The sequence below is a fragment of the Erithacus rubecula genome (genome assembly GCF_903797595.1).
Source record: "Erithacus rubecula genome assembly, chromosome: 1".
NCBI lineage: Eukaryota > Metazoa > Chordata > Aves > Passeriformes > Muscicapidae > Erithacus > Erithacus rubecula.
Window position 1 is genome coordinate 70,732,039 of NC_136658.1, and position 23,484 is coordinate 70,755,522.

Below are 23,484 nucleotides of genomic sequence, written 5' to 3' on the forward strand. Positions count from 1 at the left end.
CATTACCGGAGGTGTGGTCTCACTAGTGCTGTGCTCGCTGCCCTGGCCCTGCTGGCCACACTATTTCTGGTTCCAGGCCAGGGTGTCATTGGCCTTCTTGGCCACCTGGCCCACGGCCTCCTGACCCATTTACAGCCACTACTGACCAGCGCCCCAGGTCCTCTTCTGCCGGACAGCTTTCCAGCCACTCTGCCCTCAGCCCGCAGCGCTGCATGGGGAGGTTGTGACCCGGGGGCAGGACCTGGAATTTGGCCTTGTAGAACCTCATGCTCTTCGGCCCATGGTTCCAGCCTGTCCAGATCCCCCTGCATAGCCTTCCCACCCTGCAGCAGACCGAACCTCCAGCAGCCCCACGGTGGAGCGGCGCAGGAAGGCCCGCCGGGGGCTGGCGATCCCCGCGGGCGGCGGGGCCGTTCGCACGGCAGCGGGCGGCTCCGCCCGGCCCGGCCCGGCCCGGCCCAGGTGCAGCCGGGACATTTGCGGGCGGCCCGGGGGCGCTGAGGCGTGTTCGTGCTCCGCGCCGCGGCCTCGGCGCGGCGGTGAGAGGGGCTGGCCTGGAGGCGGGAAGGAGGGACGGGGGGGCCAGGATCCAGCCCTCAGGAAGTTTAACCCAACTTTCCGCTGAGTCCGCGGGGCGCCGGGGGCGGTGTCCAGGCTCGACTTTGAGCCCGGCGGCCGCGCCGAGGTGAGGTGGGAATGGGGGAGGGCTCCGGGGGGTCTGTGCCAGCGGGATGCGGCGGGACCCGCTGCGGGCCTCCCGTCGGGGAGCTGGGGTGTGCCGGGGCAGCGCCCGGAGCTGAGCCCGGCCGTGCGGTCCCCGCTGCCCGCAGCTCTCCCGGAGCTGCCGGCGGGGGCTCCGCCGTGTCTCAGAGCCTGGAGCAGCGTGAAACGCCTTATCGTCAGGGAGAGATGCTGTTATCGCTGTGGCGTTTTTGGTGCGGTCAAAATCTCTTCGTCAGAGTGCTGGGTGCCTTGAATGTTGTAGTTAAGGGATTGAGCTTTGTCAATCATTGGGGGAAATAGAAGTGAAGCAGAAGCCTGGGACCGTAAAGGTGAGGCTGCTGGTAATACGCTGCTATTCGCTGTTTCTTGTAGTGTCCCACTTTAACTCGGTGTGCTTCTCTTCAGGCCAGCAGGGAAACAACAGGCAAGATGACAGCTGTGAGGTATGAACAAGCCACCCAGCCGAGAGACTCGTCTGGGTGAGTGAAATGAACTGTGCCAGTGAGGGGGTTTGGGTTTGAATATGTGGTGTGTTACCCTGTCTTTAGGTTCGTAGTGCTTCAAATATAACAAAGAGAACAATGGTGGAGTGTCTGAAGTTTATATAGCACAGAGTCTTTTAATCTCCCCTGTCCCACCACTGCCACTGTCTGAGAGGAGGGATATCTTTCACAGAAATGCACTGTTTTGATTCACTTCTTGTAAGTAGTTAGTAAGTGATTAATGAGTACAAGGCCTCCATCCCTGGTGTAATAAGCCCATGGCATTAAAGTGTGCTCTCTTTTAGCATCCAGACTGTCAAGGGACTTACAAGACAATGTCAAGGTCTCATGTAGAGCAAGATGCTCTTTCTCTGCTTGCTTTAAAATCCTCAAGTCTGAAGTTGCCTTTAGCTATGAGCAGTCAGAAAAGCTTATGGTTTGTATGGGGTGTATGTGTGAAGGGAACAATTTCTTCTAATATGTCCTCCTTTTATTCTCTTCCACCCCCCTAGTCAAAGCTGAATTGTAGTAGCTTGTGACTGAGAGCTTGTTCTGCCTTGGACCACAAGCAGATGTAGAATGATCAGCAAAACAAAACTCCCTCTGAGGAAAGCAATATCTAGGACTGAATTTTTGTGTGGGAGCACTATGGAAACTGTGCTTGGATTGGACTTCTGTTTTATCTTTGTATTAAAGATTGTCTTCCTAACTGAAAACACTTCTGTTTCTCATTCTTCTTGTGGCATCTTTTAATCACAGTAGAGGATGAGAAGGTATAAGCAAAAGACCTGCAGCAAAATTGCAGTATCAGACTTTAGTAAGTGAAGTATTTCTGCTGTTCAGTAAGTGTAAACACCCAAGTGAATAGTCAGTAAGAATAGCTGGGAAGCAAACCTGAATGCTTATCCATCACTAGAGCTTTGCTTCAGCTCTGGGAACAAAATGAGGACAGTGGTTTCACTGGGAACACTGGAGCTGGAAAATGAGGTTTGAATGCTGAGATTTTTGCATCAGAATAATTCTTCTATGGATCCTGATGCTGAGTGCAGGTGGTGAAGCCTCAGTACTGGTTGCTGAAACTGTAGAAGTATCATTAAATTTCTTGCTTAAAAGGTGATTAGCCCAGACTGCAGAAGCAGTGCTGGTGCATGGATCTGTTGCTGAGGATGAGGAATAGTTGAATCCTTAGAATTGTCACATTAATGCTAGGCTGCCTTAGGACAGTATGGAAACATCAGTATTGAATATGTGTATGTAGCTGTTCCTGCCCATGAAGCAGTGAACCAGAGGCAGAGCCTCATCCAGCAGTGTGGCTGTGCATCACAGGGTTTCTGTGGAGACTATTTAAATAAGGACTCGTGGATTTTGATGCTACACTTTTTCTCTGAAATTGTCATGTGGCCTTCAAAAAACAAAAACTTTATTTAAAGAGACCCTTTTAAGGAAGTTATGGCAAGCAGCTGCTACCCCAAAAAACTGCTGTTCTAGCACTAGCTCAGCTTCTGCCCTGGTCATCCAGTTTCCGGTCTGGTATCCTGCTCTGCACAAAAACAACTCTATGCAATGGCTTTTCCTGGTGAAAACATTAATTCTCTGTACAAGAAGGTCACTGTAACAGCATTAGTGTCACTTGGACCCTCTGAAGGCTTTTAGCATATGCTTATTTCTGGCACTTCTAGAGCCTGGACTGTTGAGTCCTTAGCAGACTTGTGGATGCCCTGCTTCAAAGCCCTTTATCCTACTGCTGAACACATCTGTCTCTTTTTGGGGGGAAAAAGGAAAACCTTTGTGAAATGGACTGCTAATAGGAAATAGATCAGCACAAGCCAAGAAGTTCAGCTATGCCAACATGGGGGAAGTCTTTCCTCCCCTAGTGCTGGGCCTGTGCTCTGGCTCAGGCTGCTGCTGACTTGACAGTTAATTCTTTTTTTTGGAACAACAAAGCATAGCAATATACAGAGTTGACATCTCTATCAGTGTGTGACTTGTGTTATTTCTTTGCCAGCTCTCCAACAACTGAAGAGGCCACAGTAAAGATTGATAATGGTCGTGATGAAAATAATGGACCAGACAGCTGTTCCAAGTAAGCTAATGATGTACTGAATTTCTTTGCTTAACCCCAGGAGTGAAATCTGATGAACCTAAATAAGAAAGCAGATGGCTTGTTGAAGTAGAGATAAGCCCAGTAAAGTGTTTGATATTGACATTTCTTCTAGTACATAGTGAAGACAAAGAAGTTGAGGAAGCCTCTTTTATCCCTCTAGAGATAAAAGCTCAACCCAAGAGCACAAGTCCATCATATTATGGAGAATGAGTAGGCCAAACCACATTGATTAAATTTTCCCAAAGGAATGAATTTGTGAGAGCACAGAAGAACAAGTGCCAGTGAGAAAATGAGATGAGTATCTGAGCATAACAATAAGCATCATGTCACTCATCAAGACTAAATTGTCCAAACTTGCTAGTAGTTAATTCTGTACTTGAAGCAGTTATTTCCTGACAGTGTTTACCTCATGTTACTCTTACAACAAACTTAGTTAAGTCAGTGGCAAGTCCTGCATCTCAAGAAAAGTTAGCCTAAGCCTGTTATTTCAGGTATTCTATGTGACAATGTGTTTTTCTATATTTCAGAAGTCAGAATTTAAAATTGTATATCATAAAAGCTCTGAGATGATTATGTAATCGGATGTGCTGTGTTTCCTTCAACATATTAAATATGTTGCCTGGCCAGTTTGGAGTGGTGTGTGTATGTTTTGTACCTAGTTAGAGGCACTTGTCCATAGAGTGTGGAAGCTGAAGTCTTGGTGTCCCCACTACAGCTGTAGGATTGACTGGACAGACATACACCAACAAACCATTAGTGTCACTACTGCAGTGTTTCCTTAGATATTTTGCATTCATAAATATCAGGAAAACCTTCTGTGTGCTGAGCTACCCTCAGGACAAGATGTGGTAATGTATCCTTGATGTCTATAGGAAAAGTGAGTACTACAACGTATATCCTTCCAGCTTGAGAATGCAAATGTTTGCTGGTTAGACCTTGTACCTTAGTTTAAGAGTAAGAACTTAATAATGAAAAGTGTGGGTTAATTCAGTAACCCAAGCAAGGTGCTGCCTCAGCACTTCAAAGGCATTTAGCTTTGTCTTAAGCTGAGTTATTGAAGTGCACCAAGTGAAATGTGATGCTTAAGTTGTCCTAGAGGAAATAAGTATTTTGGACAGGATCACTAGGGTGCAATGTGCATTACTGAGCTGACAAAAAACTCTCGCAACAGCGCAAAATAAATTTATCAGCACTTTTTTCCAATATGTTAGGACTGATGGTAAGTCCTGATGTTAGTAATATGCTTAAAAAAAGGTGTTTTCTTCTAAATGTCTAAGAAAAGGCTTGATGCTTACAGTAGTTAAGTAGTCTTGTGATTACTTAACAGGCTTGCAGTCTGTTTTTCTGTCAGGACTTGAGGTTTGCATGTTCTACACCAAGAACTTCTACCTTAGTTCTTGGTATAATCTAAAGAGGCTTCCAGGCAGAAAGAGAGTTACATAAAAGCTTTGTTCTAAACCAAAGGGCTTAAAGCATACCAAAGAGGCAACAAATCTACTGTAACTGGCAGCAAGAGCTGTGACCCTGTCAAGACTGAAGATAATTCTCACAACTAGAAGAACTTGGCATCAGAGACACTTTTTCTTAGAAGATATTTAGATTTTCAATCTGAAAACCAAACTGATGTTTCCTTTTTAAAGTAGAAGTGGGATTTATATTCTTCTATTCCAAAGGCACAGGAGCTTTTAATGAGTGTAGCTCTTTTCAGGCCTGGGAATGGTCTGATACAATAAGTTAATAAATGGAATAAAATATATCAAGAGATGCTTATCTTCCAATCTTCCTCTTGACCAATAGCTGTTATATAAACTCACTTCTTATAGCTTACTAAGCCAGAGTTCAAGCATCACCGGAAATGTGACATGGAATAATGTTATGGATAAGTACATATTCTGTATTTCTAGGATCTGGAAGCTAATTAATACTCTTCCTAACAAGTGATCAAAACACTGTTTTCAAGTACTCTCTTAACCTAAATACTTCATGAATGCAATTGAATAATCTCATTTTAGAGAAATCACTACTATGCAGAGCAGTAAAACCAAAGGAATGTGAACAAAAGAATATAACAGTGCCCTTATGGCTGATATGTGTAGCAAAATGTCTCTTGTCATGATGTCGGTTCTCTTCTCTTGCAGTGCAACTAGGAGAAAAATTGCCCCATTTGTGATGTCATTTGGATTCAGGTAAAAGCTTGAGCTTGTAATGATGTGGGAAAGGTAAAAAAAGTCCTCATTTCTGGTGTAAGAACTTGAAGAGTTCCTTAAACATCAGTAACTCCAGCTTGCTTTGTCTGAAGGTACTGAGTGCCTTATCACCCCCAGGAAAGGTAACTTGAGAAAAGTACTAGAATTGAAAAATAAGACTTAAACAGGTATGACTACATTCTCCAAGAAGAGCCAAAAGTCAGAACTGTAAGTGTCATTGATTTGGATAAAACTTCTTTAATGGCTTATTTTTGGCTGGCAGCCTTTGAACAAACAGTTGTCTAGATGCTGGAACAAGGCAAGCCAATAACGACAGTTATTTTTAAGGATTGTATTAGGTCATGAGAGGGAGGGAAGCTGAGTAATGTAAAAGCAGCAATGGTACTTTTATGCCTTAAAGCATTCAAGTTTGCACTGCTTCTAGGTAGCTGTGAAATCATAAATTAATAACTACAGCTGTGTCTGAGGTAAATGTATGGTTCCACATAGATGATAGTCTCTGTGCATATCACTTAAAAATGCAATTGGAGACCTTCAGCTTCTAATTAAGCAGGCTTCAGTCTATGTAAGAGAACACACTCTTGCTGGAACAACTTAGGAATAAGGGTTTGTGCTGTTCAGTTAAATGTTCATTCCTGCCTCTCAAACTTACTTGCATTTTTCTCTTTGCAGAGTATTTGGAGTTGTACTTATCATTGTGGACATTATAGTTGTGATTCTGGATCTGGCTATCAGTGAGAGAAAGAAGAGTACAGAGATTCCTGAAGGTGTTTCCCTGGCAATAGCCCTCTTCTTTCTTATTGATGTTCTCCTGAGAGTGTTTGTGGAGGGGTAAGTCATGGGCAAAAATTAAGTCAGCATGGCAAATCCTCAAGCTAGGAAGGAAGCAAGGCTTCAAGCTTGAATTATGAGCTATGGTGTCCTGTTGGCTAATTTTCTGGTCATAGATAATAGCCACATCTTTTCTTGGCTGTGTATGTTGGTGGTTACCCTTCTATAGAACAACCTGTAAGTGTTTTCAGTATAAGTGAGCACTTGGAAACTGTAGTCAGCTTTGCCATAATTAGTGCACAAATCAGGGGTAAGATTGCTTCCTTAGTGAGACTTCAGTGCTTAGTGTTAAGGACAGCTGCAGGAGAGCTTGTCTCCAGTAGTAGCTCTGTATAGATGGTTCTCTTCTTGATTATATATTTCAGTCTTTGCTACCTATATTGACATCTGTCTAAAATTCTCCTTGGTTTCAGCTTCAGGAATTATTTCCGGTCCAAACTGAATATTTTGGATGCATGTATAGTGGTGGGCACCCTGTTAATTAATTTGACATACTTCTTCTTAGACCTTGATGCAGCAGGGGAGATACCAAGGTAAGAGTGGTATGGCAGCTGGTGAGTGTGAGCTCTTTTCTTGATAATCTTCTAAGAATTTTCTTGGACACCTCTGAGCCAGATGTGTGTGTATGAGATCCCAAATGGACCTGTAATAGTGTGTCATGGTACAGACCAGTGAAGGATAGACACACAGCTTTGGTCTGTGGTTGTGCTGTAGGTTGTCCCTGCCTCAAAGGCAGAGAGGATCTGGACATACTAGTTGGGGTAAGTGAAAGTGAGACCATCAAATGCTCTGACTCAAACACTTTTGGGGAAAGTTGTGCAGTAACCCTAAGAGAGAGAAGGGTCTGAAGGTAGTCAGAAAAGCTGGATTATCATAGCAAATGGAGCAGACAACAAAGGGAGGATCTCTGTCTAATGGGTCTTGCAGTAGTAAGAGTTGACAAACTGTTTTGTTTCCTTCCCTTTGCTTTCCCAAAAGCCTCATAGTAATATATGCTGGATTTTTCAGCAATGCTCTGGGGAGAGGAAGCATGCTGTTTATGTGCATAAGCTGCTTCAAGTCCTATTTCCTTCTGATTTCTATATCTTGATCAGAGGATAACCTGTGAGATTGATCCATTCCTGATGGAGACAGAACTACAACTTTTAAGATGAGTTTATCTGCACTAGATTTGACTTAGAGAAACTCTCTTGCATCAGCCAGGGAAAAATCGAGCTTTTTAAACAAAAAAAAAAAAAAACAAGCCATCCACTTTTCAAATTCAGCTGCCTAATGGGCATAAGAGGGGAACATTATTCCAGAAGAAAACAAAGTTTAGTTATTGAAGAATCCAGAGTTGGACAAATATGTGTAAGTGCTAGTTTTCTCTTAAAGTATTTGCTAAACTTGGGTATCAAGAAGTAAAACTGTCAAAGGAATAGCTTTTGCAATCTAGTTTCCTCCTAGATTGTCTTAAGCATTTATTGGAGTTTTTACTTCCCATTTCTATAGCCACATTTTTTTGAATCAGCTTTCATCTCATAGGAGCACCCAGATAAGGGAGGGGAAAAAAAACCAGTGTGACAGGGTAATCTGCACTCTTATCTCTACTAGGCTATGCTAGTAGTAGGCCTGATCCTACGCTGATCCATCCAGCTGTAGGTTGTCTATGCAAGTTCTTTGTATTCTGACTTGCTGAAGTTGATGGGAATTTAGAATAGATTTTTGGCTCACATAAAGAGGATTTCACACTGGTGCTCTCAGAAGACACTCAGCTGAGGCCTACTATCTTACCCATTCAATTTTTGAGGCCCTCTGTAAGGCTTCTCTTGTTAAAGGCTCAAAAATTGTGTTCTAACCAAAATATTGCTATGTGACAGTAAATGATAACTCAGATTTGACCAAATACCAAATCTTGAGATGGTGGACTTCCACCTAACACAGCAGTAGTGTCCACAAAATCCAATTAATTCCTAGTAGCCTTACTGGGGTTTATCACTTTTCTTTTCTGAGTCCTTCCTCAAGAAGAAAACAGCAATCTTAAATCTTAAATTTTAATTATTCTGAGACATCTCATGACAAGTGAAATTTCATTGATGCACCAGAGGAGTATGGTTTCTCTTTCTAACCTGATCTAGCTGGGTGTGTTGAAGTCTCACCTATAAAAGGACTTTAGGAATGAGAGCTTGATATCTGTCTTGGGGCTAATGCTTAACAGGCTGACTTCCTCAAGGACAGAATGCAAATGGCTTTTATCTTGGGGAGTTGCTTCTCAGAGTTGTGGAAGAGGGGTTGTGGAGTTTTCAGCCCAGTTTTAGTTTATCTAGTTTGCTGCTAGCTCCAAGGAAATTCTGTTTTGAAAACAGGAGGGTGATATTGAATTTGGAAGAAGCTCAGGAAAAAAACTGCAGCTTTACTCCAGATATCTAGGACAACTTTACCTTGCTGATTTCAAGCTCCATGTCAGTGGGGAGCAGACTGTGTTCAAGTGGAGTTCTGTCTTCCTTGCTGTTGGTATTCACCAGCATTTTTACACAAATGTGTCAAAACTTAGAATGTGTGTGTGTTGCTCTAAAATGTATGCTCACTTACCACCTCAAGGAATGAATTGAATATTAGCTTTTCCCTAGGAATGTGGGAAAGCAACTGCTCCTGTTCAATTGTTTTGATAGAACCACTCTCCTAAGCTGCTTTCCTGCTTCAAAGTTCAACAGTAGTTCAAAGTTCCTTGAACCAAACCAAGTGCTCAGGTTGCTGAATGATTAAACACAGGATACATACTAATCTGTTCTCGGATTTCTTAATCATGTCATGAAGTACTTAGCCTGTCTAGCTTCTTTTTAGTTATTTTTCAGGTGTCTACATACACTTTAGTGTGGCTGCATATACTTAAATATATAGTTGAGAATTAGCTTCAAGGAAAAAAAAAAATCAGTGGTAATAAAACGGGTAATGTTAATGGAATTTGTTGTTTTCTAGCCAGAGGTGCCTGTGGAAGTCTGCTTGAGCAAGTAGGGGATTTTCTGGTTCTGTTAGCTGTTGAAAACATGTGCTCGCAAAAAACCCATAACAATAAACCCATGATATTGTATTTGTTCCAAAATCAGCCTGAGATGTCCTAGTTCAACATATGAAACCAAGTTTTAAGCTTTCTCTCTTTTAAACAGCTTCAATCTTTGCTTGTAAGTTTATTTGTGTCTATTTTCTTTTACGGTGAACCTGCCATCTAGAATGGTTATTCTCCTCCGAATTCTGAGAATTGTCATCTTGATAAGAGTATTTCGTCTGGCTTCACAAAAGAAGCAACTCGAAGTGGTGACCAGGAGAATGGTAAGTTGGCCTCTTAACACATCTAAGCTACTACTACTGTTTGCAGCTCTTTCTTCAGGCAGCATCAGTGGTAAGTCTGCAATTGATAGTGTTGCCCAAGCAGCACATCTGTTCAATGTCCCTGACAGGGCTCTGGAGCTTTGCCTCCACCTTCAGAAAAGTCTTGTCATTCTCAAGTTGCTCAAGTAAGCAGCAGCTTGACCTGAAAGCATATCAAAGTGATTGCAACACTCCATGTGTCTCAACTGATAATTTCTAGTTTGTGTGCTACATAGACTGTTTTGCCTCACATGGAGGAAGGTAGGAGTTTTAATGTGTCTGATGCTTTATGTTTACAAACAAAGCAATCTAGCTGTTGAAGCCTCTGTCAATACCTCTTATTTTCATCAGGGGCATTCAAGTGGTACTTGAAGCTTCAAGTAAGTCCCATTGTTTAGGAATAAGTAGTCTTGGTTACAGTATCTGTAACTTTATTCTTTTTTCCCCTCAGTCTTCAAACACTCAAAGAACAATTCATGCTGCAGTATTCACAGAATCTGCAGTGTTCTTTTCATATTTTCATATGCGAGGGTAAAAATTCTATACAGAGCTGCTACCTAGAAGTTAATACAAGGAATTTGCTCTTGGATAATGCTGTAATGATATGAGGCTCTGCTACTCAAGCTTAACTGGAGAGTCTAGATGGTTAAATTTTTCCTGCTAGCAAGCAACACTTGGTGATCATTGGCGTTCTTGTGGAAGATTAACACTTACTTTTTTTTTTTTTTGGTCAGGTCTCTGAAAACAAAAGACGTTATATGAAAGATGGCTTTGATCTGGATCTCACTTATATTACTGGTTTGTGGAAACAAATGTCACTTTGCAGCATGTTGTGTCCTGTGAAGACTTGTTTTTCAGTTAATGAGAGCTTGTCATGAAATACAGACATTTTAGACTCATGAATTTTAAGTATGAAGTTAAATCAGGCCTACTCCTTTTCCTTGGAATTATGAAATAAAGATTCCTGAGTGACACTATTCTCCAGAATTAGCCTTCTGGGAGAGTTATACATGCTGTATATACTGACAGAAATGATCTGAGGTCTAGGTGACAAATGTTGAGAAACTATTTACTTATATTTGCTTCAGATTCTGTGGACACTGCCACTTGATGGTGGCTGATGCTTTGGTGGAACATTACCTGTCTTGCTCTAGCTATGCTAAATGTAGAAGAAAGCCTACCAGAAATGGGTAGATTGTTCTTATCATTAGGGTAAGAATAAGACATTTCATAAGGATATTTCTCAGTCATGCAGTTCTTATGTGCAGGAGGGCTTCCTGCTGTTATTTGTGATTGCTGTCTTCTCAACAGATCGAATTATTGCAATGTCATTTCCATCTTCTGGGAAGCAGTCTTTCTACAGGAATCCCATAAAGGTAAAAATCTTACCTACCAAATTCACTGTTTCTGAAACCTGTTTCTTTTATAGGTTCTGCTAATTTACATGTGGCCTAGATCATATCAGTCCTAGTTCTGCTGCCTTTGCTGGTTGGAATGACTGACAGATGATCTCCACTGTGCTGCACTGCTTGTTATAGTGTCTCAGCTAAACTTAGTGGTTTGTATCTCATAGTGGAGATACACCAGTGCTTTGATGCTCCTGTTCTTTGGGAATGTTTTGTCCCAGGCTAGTAATGGTGATAAGATCTATTCACCTAAATAAAGTGGCTTTAAGTGTCTGTATAGATAGTGTCAGAGCTGTGCTTCCTGATGTTGTAGAAATACATATATAGAGCCAGGAAGATAGCTGCAGTAGTACTTTTATTCCAGATGAGAATGGGGCTGTCAGGTTAGACAGGCCTGCTTTCCAAGGGCTGTTCATGAATGCAGGTGTTGATACCATGTGAGGGGTTGAGGTGGCAATGGAAATGACATGTAGAGCACTAACTACTCTGAACTCATTATTGCTTAGGAAGTTGCAAGATTTTTGGACACCAAACATCCAGATCACTATAAAGTCTACAATCTCTGCAGTGAGTATGTTTAGCTGCTGACTATATTTGAGCTAAAATTTAATGTATAAGTGAAAAGTATGAAACCAGAAGATAAGCATGCCTGGCTTTAGCCAAGTTACCTCTGGTTTTTCATTTTAATCTGTCTATTAATGCTGTTGTATTTTAGACACTAGTACATGCTCAGACCAGCTGTTGTGTGTTAGACCACTTTGTTACAATCCTTCTCCCTTCCTGGCATAACTACAGATCTTTTCCTATAGGTGAAAAAGGCTATGACCCCAAGTACTTTCACTACAGGGTGGAAAGGATCTTCATTGATGACCACAATGTCCCAGCACTACAGTGAGTCTTGTCAAAAAATACATATATTGTAATAGTTCCATGTAGGCATTTGCCTTGATTCATTAACTTTCCTCCTGTTTAGGGACATGCTGAAATTCACTGCCAGTGTCCGTGAATGGATGAGTCAGGATGAGAGGAACATTGTAGCAATTCACTGTAAAGGAGGAAAAGGTAAGATTTCTCATGTGCAATCTGTGTATGCTACAAATCACACTTCTGTGTTGTAGCTTCTTTGATTAAAGTGTGACCTTAAACCATACTCTGAGATGGGTTTACAGTGTAACTTGACAAACACTGCAGACACTGTGATGACTAGCATGAGTATAGTACTCTGTGTTTAGTATTAAACAACCCCATTTTTAGGTAGTCTAAATTGGTTCTTAGTCTAAGCTGTCATTATGTCTCTTAAAATGTTCTTCAGTAACTTTCTGGTGTTCTGGCACATGGGACAGCAGACTCCCAGGAAAGACTGGGGATAGGGGGACTACTAAACCTGCTAGTATTAAAAGTGGTAGACTGCTTTGGCTTCTGGTAGCCAGTCACCCATGCTCAGTATTGTACATTGTAACATAGTGCAACCTATCCATTGTTTAGGTTGGAAAAAGACCTTTAAGATGAAGTCCTACTTTTAATATATTACTATGAGATTCACCACTAAACTATGTCTCTCAGTGCCACATCTGCATATCTCCAGGAACAGTGATTCAGCCACTTTCTAGGGCAACCTGTTCCAGTGCTGGTGGATAAGAAACTTTTCTTAATATCTAATCTAAACTTCCATAGAGCAACCTGAAGCCATTTTTCTCTCTTTCTGTTGCTGGTTACTTGATGGAAGAGACTAATCCCACCTCACTATGACCTTTACAGCAAAAAGGTTTCCTCAGAGCCTCCTTTTCTCTAGGCTAAACACTTTCAGATGTCTCAGCTGCTTCTTGAAGACTTGTGCTCCAGACCCTTCCCCAACTCTGTTGCCCCTCTTCAGACACACTCTAGTATCACAATGTCTCTTGCAGTGAGGGGCCCAAAACTTAATGCAGGATTCAAGGTGCAGCCTCTCCAGTGACAAGCAGAGAGGGACAATCACTGCCCTGGTCCTGCTGGCCAGAATATTGCTGATATGGGCCAGCATGCCATTGGCCTTCCTGACCACCTGAGCACACTCTGACTCATGTTCAGCTGCTGTCAACCAGAACCCTCATGTCTTATTCCAGTAGGCTGCTTTTCAGCCAATTTTTCCTGAGCCTGTAGCACTCTGGGCTTGTTGTGACCCAAGTGCAGGTCCCAGTCCTTCACTTTATTGAACCTCATACAGTTGGCCTTGGCCCATTGATCCAGCCTGTCCAGATCCTTGTGAAGCGCTTTCCTGCCCTCCAGTTGATGAACATTCTCACCCAACTTGGTGTCTACTTCAAACTGACTGAGGATGCATTCAACCCCCTTGTCCAGATTGTTGGTAAAGACATTAAACAGAACTGGCCTCAGTATTGTGCCCTGGGATCACCACTAATGACCAATTGCCAACTGGATGTAACACCACCATTCTCTGGGCCTGGCCATCCAGGCAGGTTTTTACCTGGTGAAAAATGCATCTGTCAAAGCCATGAGCAGCCAATTTCTCCAGGAGAATGCTATGGGAAATGGTGTCAAAGCCTTTGTTAAAGCCAAGTAGACAGCATCAACAGCCTTTCACTTACCAATTAAGTGGGTCACCTTCTCATAGAAGGAGTTAATTTTGATCAGGCTGGACCCACCCTTCTCTGTTGGCTGAGCCTGATCCTGGTGTGCTGTATTTATTGTGTGATACCACTCAAGATGATCTGCTCCATTTATCCCTCTAGAATGTTAAATGCTGGATCTTAAATCAAGACACTCATGATATTAGGTGATAGAGTATGATGATGTCTTATAGAAACAAGAATTGTGAAAGCTGTCAAACATATGAGCTAAACTGCAGGTGCTGTGTGAACCAACAGTGGTGTGGGAGCTGTTGAAATGCATAAATAACTGCAAGTAAGCCAAATTTCCCTGCAAATACCTGCCATGTCTTTAGCCAACTGCTGTTACTACTGTGAATAGTTGGCTGAAAGTAGGTGGTTACTTAACATTAAATAGTTGCCCCCAGGTGGAGCTCTGTCTTAAAAAGTTTTGTAAAACTGAATGTTGAAACTACCTGCACGTCAAAACCAGCTTGAAGAACAAGTGTGGGGAGGGTGACTTCACCTCTGAGATTTTAAATTAAAAACTGAAACTATACAGGCATTGTAATGCTAGCAGACTTAATGGCTTCTCTAGTAGGGTTGCAGGGAAAACAGTTGGGGCAGAAAAACAACTCTTGACACTTTATAGCATTGGGAAGTTTCAGCTTATAGCCTCATTTAGTAGAGTGCATGACTCTATATTCCTGCTGAACGGAATATGCAGATACTGACTAGCTGCCTAAGTGTCTCTAGTAATGAAAATATGGGGACAAGGAACAAATTGACAAACTGTATTATCTTGTCTTTAACTCATTCTTCTCAGAAATACTTGACTGTCACTTATAACTCTTGATACAGATAACTGGAGATGATGTCACCTTCACAATAATCCCAAATACCTTTGAACTGCTGTAATTCAACTTGTATTACATGTCTAATACAGGCAGGACTGGAACAATGGTCTGTACCTGGCTCATAGACAGTGACCAGTTTGAGAGTGCAAAGGTAAAAAACTGCTGTTTAATTTTTGATTTGTTTAGTATTCAAAATGTCTTTTTAGGATTTACTGAATTGGTGAAATGTACTAATATTCTGCAAAAATTCCATACTAGAAAAAGGATTCTCTGAAAAGTCTGGTTTTAAAAAAGTTCATGCAAGTCTTGTTGCAGTGTAAATTCTGATGGAAATGATTAATGATCTGAAAGAAGTGAGAAAATAGAATTTAACAAGTTACCAACTTAAAGGATTCTTTTTGGAGGAATACTGTATCTAGGGTCTTGAGCAACAATTTAAGCTGTAGGTGACTTTTGAGCAAACTCTCCTAAAAATAGTATCAGTAGTTTTAAGTGATTTTAAGCAAGTTTTGCCTGGTCTCCCTTGAAGTAGTGTGAGGCGTCAAGAATTGTCTTGTCTTGACAGCCAGCATTACAAAAGGAAGCCCTTCTAGGGAAAGGGAGAAAGATCAAGTCCCAGCCAGGACAGGTGCTGATGCTGCTTTAGTATCCCAGGTGTGATATATCAGCTGGAGGCTGGGGATGAAGGAGGTCCAGGACACTCAAGGTAGTCTCTGCAGCTTAATCACCATTTTCCTCTGAGTTTGCTTTGTGAAGATATGAACTAGTGTTCATTTGAAAAATACAGATGGTTCTAAAGCAGTAGCTTAAAAGTCATATTGCTCTCCTTCACTCTTTCATGAATGACATATTTGACTTCCTAATTAGTAGTTTCTTCTTGCAGTTAAAAGTTTCCTTTAGAAGGTACCAAAACAACTATTGTATATTTCCGCTTGCACAATTGCATTCCTTTCCTGAACTTGAGTATTATTGTTCTAGCTTACTGTCCCCTTCTCAACAAGGGGAGTGATGGTGGGATGGATACCTTAACCCTTGAAATTATCATCCTGTGTAGGAAAGTTTGGACTACTTTGGGGAGAGAAGAACTGACAGAAGCACAAGTACGAAGTTTCAAGGAGTTGAAACTCCCTCACAGGTAAGCTGAAGCAGGGTCAGGAGGAGTAGTCAAACCAATATTAACCTTGTGAGTGCTTATGCTACCCCATCTCCTCTGCCTTGTTTCAGAGATGTAGGTTCCTACTATTTGCGTAACTCCTGAACTTTTTGTATTCTTTATGTGAATTGGAAGACAAACAGCTGACAGGGTTGCCCTGCATCTTTCTCCTTTCCCTTATAACTTTCTCTTCACAATAATGTCAGATTTGGAGTACAGTGTCTAGGATAACAACAGTTTTTGAGGTTGGGAAAGCTTTCAGTCCAAGCCCACTGTTCAAGCAGGGTAACCTGGACAGATGTGTCAGGTCAGATGTAGAATATCTGCACAGATGCAGATTCCACAGCGTGTCTGGACATCCTCACAGGAGCATGACACTGTAAGGCAAATTGGACTGTTTAACAGGGGTGCACAGAAGCCTGCAGCCCAGCCTGGGGTGGGGCCATGGTGCTGATTTGGCTTGGCTGGAGAAATGCATCTTCTGCAAACTGCATTCACTGGGAAATTCTACACAAGTTTTGCCTCAGACCACATCTTGATTTACTATTCTGCATGATGCAGAGTTGGGAAGTGAATCTGGTGATGGGTGCTTATAATTGCTGGTAAAAAATAGAAGTGTAGCTGTCCTTTAGTAAAATGAAAATATCTTCTATGTTTAGACATTCAGCCTCTTAAGGCTGCAGTATAAAAGCTCTTTACTTCTTGCTGAACTAAAAAGTACAGAATTCCTCTTAAAACATGAAGTTTAAATGTTAACTAAAAATCTAGATGTCAAAATTGTCTAGAAAATTGTTTCAGCTGAGAAAGGGAAGGAGAACAATTGTCTTTCTTCTTAGTTTTGGACTTTGAAGAGCTAAAAACTTGGAGTAAAAAATCTGTTTAAATCCTACATCTGCCTAGAATTAATCTGTGTTGGGTACAGAAACTAAATAATGTGTCTCGGTTTTTTGCATTACAGAGTAGGTATGTTGGGTATTATGAGATCCTGAAAAACAAGTATAACTTGAAACTCCCACCAGAGAGACAACTCAAAATAAAAAACCTCAAAATTCACACTATGCATGGTAAGAACTCTTGCATTTGGGCATTCTTCTATCTGGTAATGGTTTCCTGTTACAGGCAGCTGATAACTGTCTATCTTGCTAAGCCTGTAGTAGGAATATAGGCTTACTGGGATTTGAGAATTTAAATTACACAGAACAATGAGGAGTATTTTGTAATCAGTTGCACTGTGTTGTGTCACTTTCTAGATGTCTGACCAAACGATGGTTCACATACAACCTGCCCTTTTTTTGGAAGGGGAATCACTTTTCAAGTGAGACTAATTCCCCAAGTGGAACCTGATCCACTGATGTTTCTGAGCTTTAGATACATGCCTGCCACAGTACATTTTCACTGGTAATTTTGATCAAAGGCTGGAAGTTGATGACTCCTTGTTCCAGGGGAGTTCAAGCTGCTGTTATTGTTCAGTAAATGGGAACTAGAGTTTACATTAGCCTGTTCCCCTAGTGGGGAGAACTTCAAAACACTATTTTCAACCACTGAATCCTGGCTTACCTTTAAAATTGGAGTTCTCTAGAGTCTTGAGCAAGGCATTCTGAAAGGAAAATACTTTTGAATGGGATTGCACTTAGTTCTTGTGATTACTTATTTTTCCAGCTAATGTCTGTGCCTCTGGTATAATGCAACACTTTGTTCTTAGGAGTTGGGAAAGGCAATGGAACTGATATGAAGGTGCAGATAATAACAAAGAAGCAAGTTGTTCTACAATGTGTATGTGCCACTCAAAGAAACTGCAAGGTGAGTATTGTGAAGACACATGAGTTGAGTCAAAAAAGCTAAAAACTGATTTGTAGGTTAAAAGTGTCTTAATTTTATGTCCAATATTAAATTTCTACATAGTCTAACTAAATGGATAATGTAAATTCCAAGAGGATAAAAAAGCTAAACTTTGCAAAACCCTAGGAAATGTAGTAGATAGTGAAAGATTTTCCTGGGAGTCATTTAAATGCAAATAGTTACTCTGTCCTGAGCAGCTTGAACTGTTGTTTGTTATTCTAGCACTACTGTTGTATTTGTGTACCATGAATGAGTAGTTAGATCTTGTCATGAATTGGTCACTCATCTTGCTGCAGAAGCTTTCATAAAACAAGTTCTTTATTCTGTTATCCAGCTCTTCTTTGATTCTGAAAGTGACTCTGTAGTGATTGGCTTGGAAGATTGCCCTGTTGTAAGCGGTGATGTGAAAATCAGATTTGAATGCAGTTCTGTAAGTATACCAGTGTAAAGACCTTCAGTTGGGTATGGGGAGAGCCTGCAGTGCAAACTGCAGTGAGTCCTACCTGGCTGAGCAGCATGGGGCAGAATCTGTTCCTCCCCAGTGGCTCCTGCTGTGCCTCACTGTGCAGTGAGGATTGCAGCAAGTGGTGTAACATCAGCCTAGGCAAGCAGGGCAAGCACCTGGCTGTTCAAACAGCTGTACAACCAAGGCATCTTTCTTGGATATCTGCTGCTCCTAACCAGGGGGGGGGGTCTCACCTCATAGTATTAAGTGTCTTGGTACTGAAATAATTGCAGAGAAAATAGTGATGTGTGTATGATATGGGGCTCTTCAAGTATATTGATTCTGGCACTCTAGTTTTGTAAAACAAATTAGTAAAAAGTGGGTACCCTTGCTCTACAAACAAAAGTTCTATTGTGTAACACAGTCTTTAAAAAAGGTGTTTGTGTTTAGGCTCTCCCAAAAGGCTATGATGACTGCCCATTCTTTTTCTGGTTCAACACTTCCTTTATTGAAAATAATAGGTAAGTGATCATAGTGAATGCCTTCAGATCCTAACTTCTGATGTCTGCATGGAGCTAGAAGATCATAAATAGTGAAAGCTGAGACAAGGAAGGCCTGATCAGCCAGCTGACTTTTGTGTGGATCCTGGTCTTTGATTCTCAACTGTAACTTGTGAGCAGGCATTTGCTTGTGCTGTGACAAATATTTTAAACATATGGGAGCTTTTTATCTTAACTTAAACCATTGGATGATTTCCTTGGTGCTCTCTAACCATTGTTAGTGAAATTGAATTAAAAAATGTAATGCTAACTATTCAAATCTGCTATCCTCTGTGGTATGGCTGCCTGAGAAAAAGGAACTCAGTAGCTTAGCAGGCAGACATTAAGGTCACAGTTAGAGGTACTGATGCTTGGGACCACAAAGAAAGACCCTCTTATAGTTTCTCATGCTTTTAATAAAGTTAGAAGTTACTGTGATTTTGGTTGCTGAGACTGGAACTCCTGGGGAAGGTCCAGTTGGTGAGAGCTAGGCTTGTCTGTCTTGCTTTGGGAGTGATGTAGAAATGCAGAGATAAGAGAGCTTTATCAAGTCTGCCTTGCTTGACAGATTTAGGTAGAGGAACAGTGAACTTGGCATATGATATATAATTACTCTGTTCTCCATGACTGGAATAGAAAGAAAACTGTTTTTACGTAACTGATCCTGTTAGAGCCTGAGAAGAGGTAGCCATGAGTCTGTATGTAACAGTTAATGTGCTCAGCCACCAATGCACCTTTCAGTCTCAATGCTGACCAATTAGAGCAAGCCAGTGCCAGGAGAAGTGTGTGCCAGCTGACTGATGGCCCTGCAATATTGGCATCTTGAGGGTTGTGCTGAAGTGCTTTTTTTCCTCCACAACTATGGAGGATGCCCCTCTAGGCTACCTTTTCTCCCTTTTTGCCCAGACCTTCTGGTAGACCTGAAGTGGACTAGGGTGATCAGAAGTGAAACAGCTGTGAAGGCAGTGTTTCTGTCTCTGTATCTCTAATTCAGACATGGCTGATGTGCAAGTGCTTTTAAGTGGTAATTAGGCATTAATTTGGTAAATATTGAAATTGGAGAACCCACCTGATGAGGTTGAGTACTGAATTAAATCCTTGCCTTTAGGAAGGCTGGTTATTAAATTCCTGGCACTTGCATCATATGAGGAGGCCTTAAGCTGAATGCAATGTTAATTTTTCTCTGTCTTGCACTGTGGGTGTGAGGGTGGTGGGGAGCCAACCCACAAACCCATCAGGTTGGCTTTGTTTTTGAGACTACATAAGATGCAAAACACTGTGTAGGCATGGCTGATGTCCTTTTAAATTCAAGGTCTGATATTTGATATTCTAGGGCTGAGCTGGAAGATCTTTCAGCTGGCTGAAAGAAAAAGCATGTCTTAGGCTGTAAGATGCACTACTGAATTTTGTCTTTCAGACTCTACCTTCCCAGGAATGAGCTGGATAACCCTCACAAGTCTAAAACGTGGAAAATCTATAGTGAGACATTTGCTGTGGAGGTGAACTTTATTGATCCATAAGGGAAATCTGAAAGAAGGGAAACATGATGTCTTGCTGTTTCAGTATAAAGTGAAGCAGTGTCATTTGGATGTACTTAATGTATTTCTATGTAGATACAACATCTCAAATAAAGTTACATGAAGTTCTGTTGTGCAGGGCAAAAATACTCTGAAGAGTTACTTAATTACTTGGATTCTTGGAGCTTAAATATCTCTGCATGTAGTTAATTCCTGTTTGAGTAATGTCAGACCTGTCTTCAAGCATGAGCATTGTGATGGTGAATGAAGACCAGAAGACTGCTTAAGACTGGAAAAACCTGACATGACTCTGTCAACATTGGGGTTTTCCACAGATGGGTAGAATATGGGAATTTTGAGGGGGAAATACTAATCTCCCTCTGTTGGATTGCTGCTTCTTGAGCAGAAGTCTTGGTTTTGAAATGGTCATCATCAGTAATGAGTTATGTAGGCCTGGGAGCTGCCTGGAGAGGTTGGAGGCTGCACTGCTGCTTTTCTGCTGCTGTACCTCCCCACAAAGGGCTGCAATGGCCACTTGCCCTAAGGCTGCTCTCATCAGCTCCTGAGCATTCCAGCTGCCTGGGATCAGTTAGTGTGGCTGCTTTAATACCTGCATATGAGGGGTTTGATCTGCACCTGCTCATTTGAGCAAATAGTGCAAATGCTCACTGGCTCCTCTTGAGTTGTCCTAAGACCTGTAATGCACAGACTTTCAGGATGTTTATTCTACTTCCAGCTGTTCTCAGCAGTGCAGCTCTTCTGTGGAGACTGTGCCTTCATTTGTGTGAAATCTCTTGAGGTGTTAGCTTCTTGGTTTTGCTGCTGCATTAGTCTTTTTGTTGTTGGGAACAAAAAAGTGGAAGGGAAGTGACATAGCTTTCCAGTTAATGAAATAAGCAGAGACGTCATACACCTACCCTGTCCTTACTTGAAGGTACTTGTGTAGTATGAAGTACACCATGTGTGAGCTCAACTTCTACTGTTGCTATATGTTTACCTCACTGTCCACGTGAATGTGGCTAGGGGCTAAAAAAGGATGCCCTTTTATTGCAGCTACAAGTGGCTGATGGCCAAGTTCATTTTGGCTTAGCTCAGGCAGTTGGGTATCACTGTCCTAGGATGCACTTTTGTACAGTTGGCAGGGCACCAAGGTGACCCATCATCCTGCTTTGGGAGTAAGCCAGTTCCTCAGCAGCAGTAGAGGCTGCTAAGAGGAGTCAGATTTTTCTAGCTGAGGCACATGCAGTTAAGTAAAAACGAATGTGAAAGCAGGAATGAGGAACAAAATAGCTTTACATGAGATATACTGTGTTTCTCCTGGGAGATGTGGGCACCACAGCTCAGAAGAGGGTAACAATAAGCCCTGCCTCCCTGTTCCACTGACCTTCACAGGGTAGTGGATATTCATCTCTTGTCTGTGTGGAATTTAGGTGACCTGTGCTTGACTCCCAGCATTCTTCTGACAGAAAACTTTATAGCCTGCACCGTGGTAATCTAGAAACTTGGAATTCAAGGTAAACCTTAATACTAGAACTGACACTAATACTACAAAGCAACAGGCCAAGTGCTGAACTATGGATTTCATTTTCCATAGATGTAAAATTAGCAGTTGTTTCACAGCACCTTACTCTAGCTGCCCCCTTCCCCTCAGTTTTGAGGGCTTTATACATTCATGGATTGTATAAAGTCTTTCTTTCATTCCAGAGAGGTGGTGATGCTGAATTCAACCTTTTTGTTTCTCAGCTAGATGAGCTTGTTAAATGACGTAAGCAGTCATCAGGTACTCAGTTAATCAAATGGAACTTTATTTCTGTGAATTCCTGTACCAACATTATGAAGTTTTTAGCTGAACAACTGATACACATGTACAGCTTAAGCAGCTCTGAATGGAAAAACTACTGCTTACATCAACTTCAGAAGGTAAACTCTCAAAAATACCACCAGCTTCTTGCTGTAGGTTGTTTTAAATACCCTGCTTCTCTTGAAGCTTCAATTTTTGTATTAAAAACTGCAACCATGAGCTTTAAAAAATGAAAGCAAAGGCAAATCTAAGAAATAGATTGATGTATTCCACTGAGGTGGAGTCTGTCCTCACCTTTTCATAACTATTAGAAAACACATACAAATATACTATTTCTCTTAGCTAGACAACTTTGAAAAGAAGGGAAATCTAACAACTCTTAAACCCTCATTCTCCTACCTGAATAATTTAAACATTTGGTATAAATTCCTTTTAAATACTGGCAATGCAGAGCAGTGCTGCCTCTAGTGTACCAGTCAGTTAAGGTGTATTGGTGCAATAGACACTGAAGATTCTTCAGCTATGCCCTGCTTTAACTGCCTTTTCTCATGGTGTATGAAAGGGAGATGAATTGTTCTTTCTGCACTTGGAGCCTGGAGGAGCTAGAAGACTGTGTGGAACTGCAGCAACCACCTTCCACCAAAGAGGCTACAAAAATGCAAGGAATGAGCCAGTTTAAGTGCACCCTGGCTCCACTGCAAGAGGCAGCAGGTATTGAGGTTATTTCATTTATGCCTGAAGTTTGTTCCTATTTCTGGGATCTGAAAGTGAAGCTGTAACATGCAAAACTAGGTTGTTCCAGCTCTGACTGTTGTCTGTCACTAAAAAATGGTTGCTGTGACAAGCTGTTAATCTCCTTGTAGCTGATGATCTCAGTGAGTTAAAGGGCTCTATCTGTGCCCCACTGCCCCCACACTGGTGGGCTGCACTTAGAGCACTCAGGCAGCATCTCTGTACAACTCCAGGACAAGTTTGTGCTAAGACCTGCTCAACTTATTTCAGGATAAGGCAGTAGCTGCTTCTTACAAACCAGAGCATGCTTATACAAAGAGCATTCTACTTGAAGAACAAAAGTGGGATCTGAAAAGAGGTGTCACTGCATCATTTTGGGTAATACTGACTAACTGCATTTTTAATCAAGTAACATGACCAAGCAGGCCATGCCCTCCAGGGCTGAAGGTTATACAAGTCATATGAGCTTTTTCCACTCAGCTGAAAAGGCAAAGCAAGTGGCAAAACTCCAGCTCCAGTAAGACTGCTACATCAGAGACCATAGTGTCAGTTAACCACCCAGATCTGGCTTTCTGTTCCTCTTCAGCTTCCTGTCCTTATAACGTGTGGCCTCATTCATGCCAAGGTGACCTAAACTGGAGCCTGCACAAAACTCTGTGCTCAGAGGCAACACCTATTTCCAGCAGTATCCCTCCCTTAAAGTAAGTGGTGCTTAGCATACTCTGCCCACTCCTTGAAGAGATTTAGAAAACAATACAGTGCAGCATAACTTCCTTAATGTTGTTACTGTACTTCTTTTATCAAAAATGTAGGCATATCTCAGGCTCTAAGTCGCATATAAGGTAAGGGGTGAATGTGTCTTAGTGAATGGGTTTATAAAAGTAGGAAAGAGTATGTAAGTCAGACACCCTCTGC

The 23,484-nt window shown here is 41.7% G+C and overlaps 1 protein-coding gene across 2 annotated transcripts; it reads left to right on the plus strand.

Annotated features, from left to right (window-relative positions):
• The first annotated feature begins 399 nt into the window (after nt 1-399).
• Nucleotides 400-20,183, plus strand: LOC306799254 (phosphatidylinositol 3,4,5-trisphosphate 3-phosphatase TPTE2-like). 2 transcript variants are annotated; one of them, XM_079300009.1, is made up of 19 exons: nt 400-685; nt 1,129-1,202; nt 3,211-3,288; nt 5,448-5,495; nt 6,189-6,347; nt 6,761-6,880; nt 9,557-9,656; nt 10,430-10,493; nt 11,007-11,071; nt 11,608-11,668; nt 11,911-11,992; nt 12,075-12,163; nt 14,633-14,694; nt 15,598-15,678; nt 16,655-16,760; nt 17,399-17,496; nt 17,870-17,965; nt 18,431-18,501; nt 19,937-20,183. In XM_079300009.1, the coding sequence occupies exons 2-19, from the start codon at nt 1,153-1,155 to the stop codon at nt 20,037-20,039; spliced, it is 1,533 nt and encodes a 510-aa protein (XP_079156135.1). In that variant the 5' UTR covers nt 400-685; nt 1,129-1,152; the 3' UTR covers nt 20,040-20,183. The 2 variants fall into 2 exon arrangements, with proteins under 2 accessions (XP_079156135.1, XP_079156136.1); XM_079300010.1 differs by having other exon boundaries at nt 602-659; nt 1,127-1,202.
• The last annotated feature ends 3,301 nt before the right edge of the window (nt 20,184-23,484 follow it).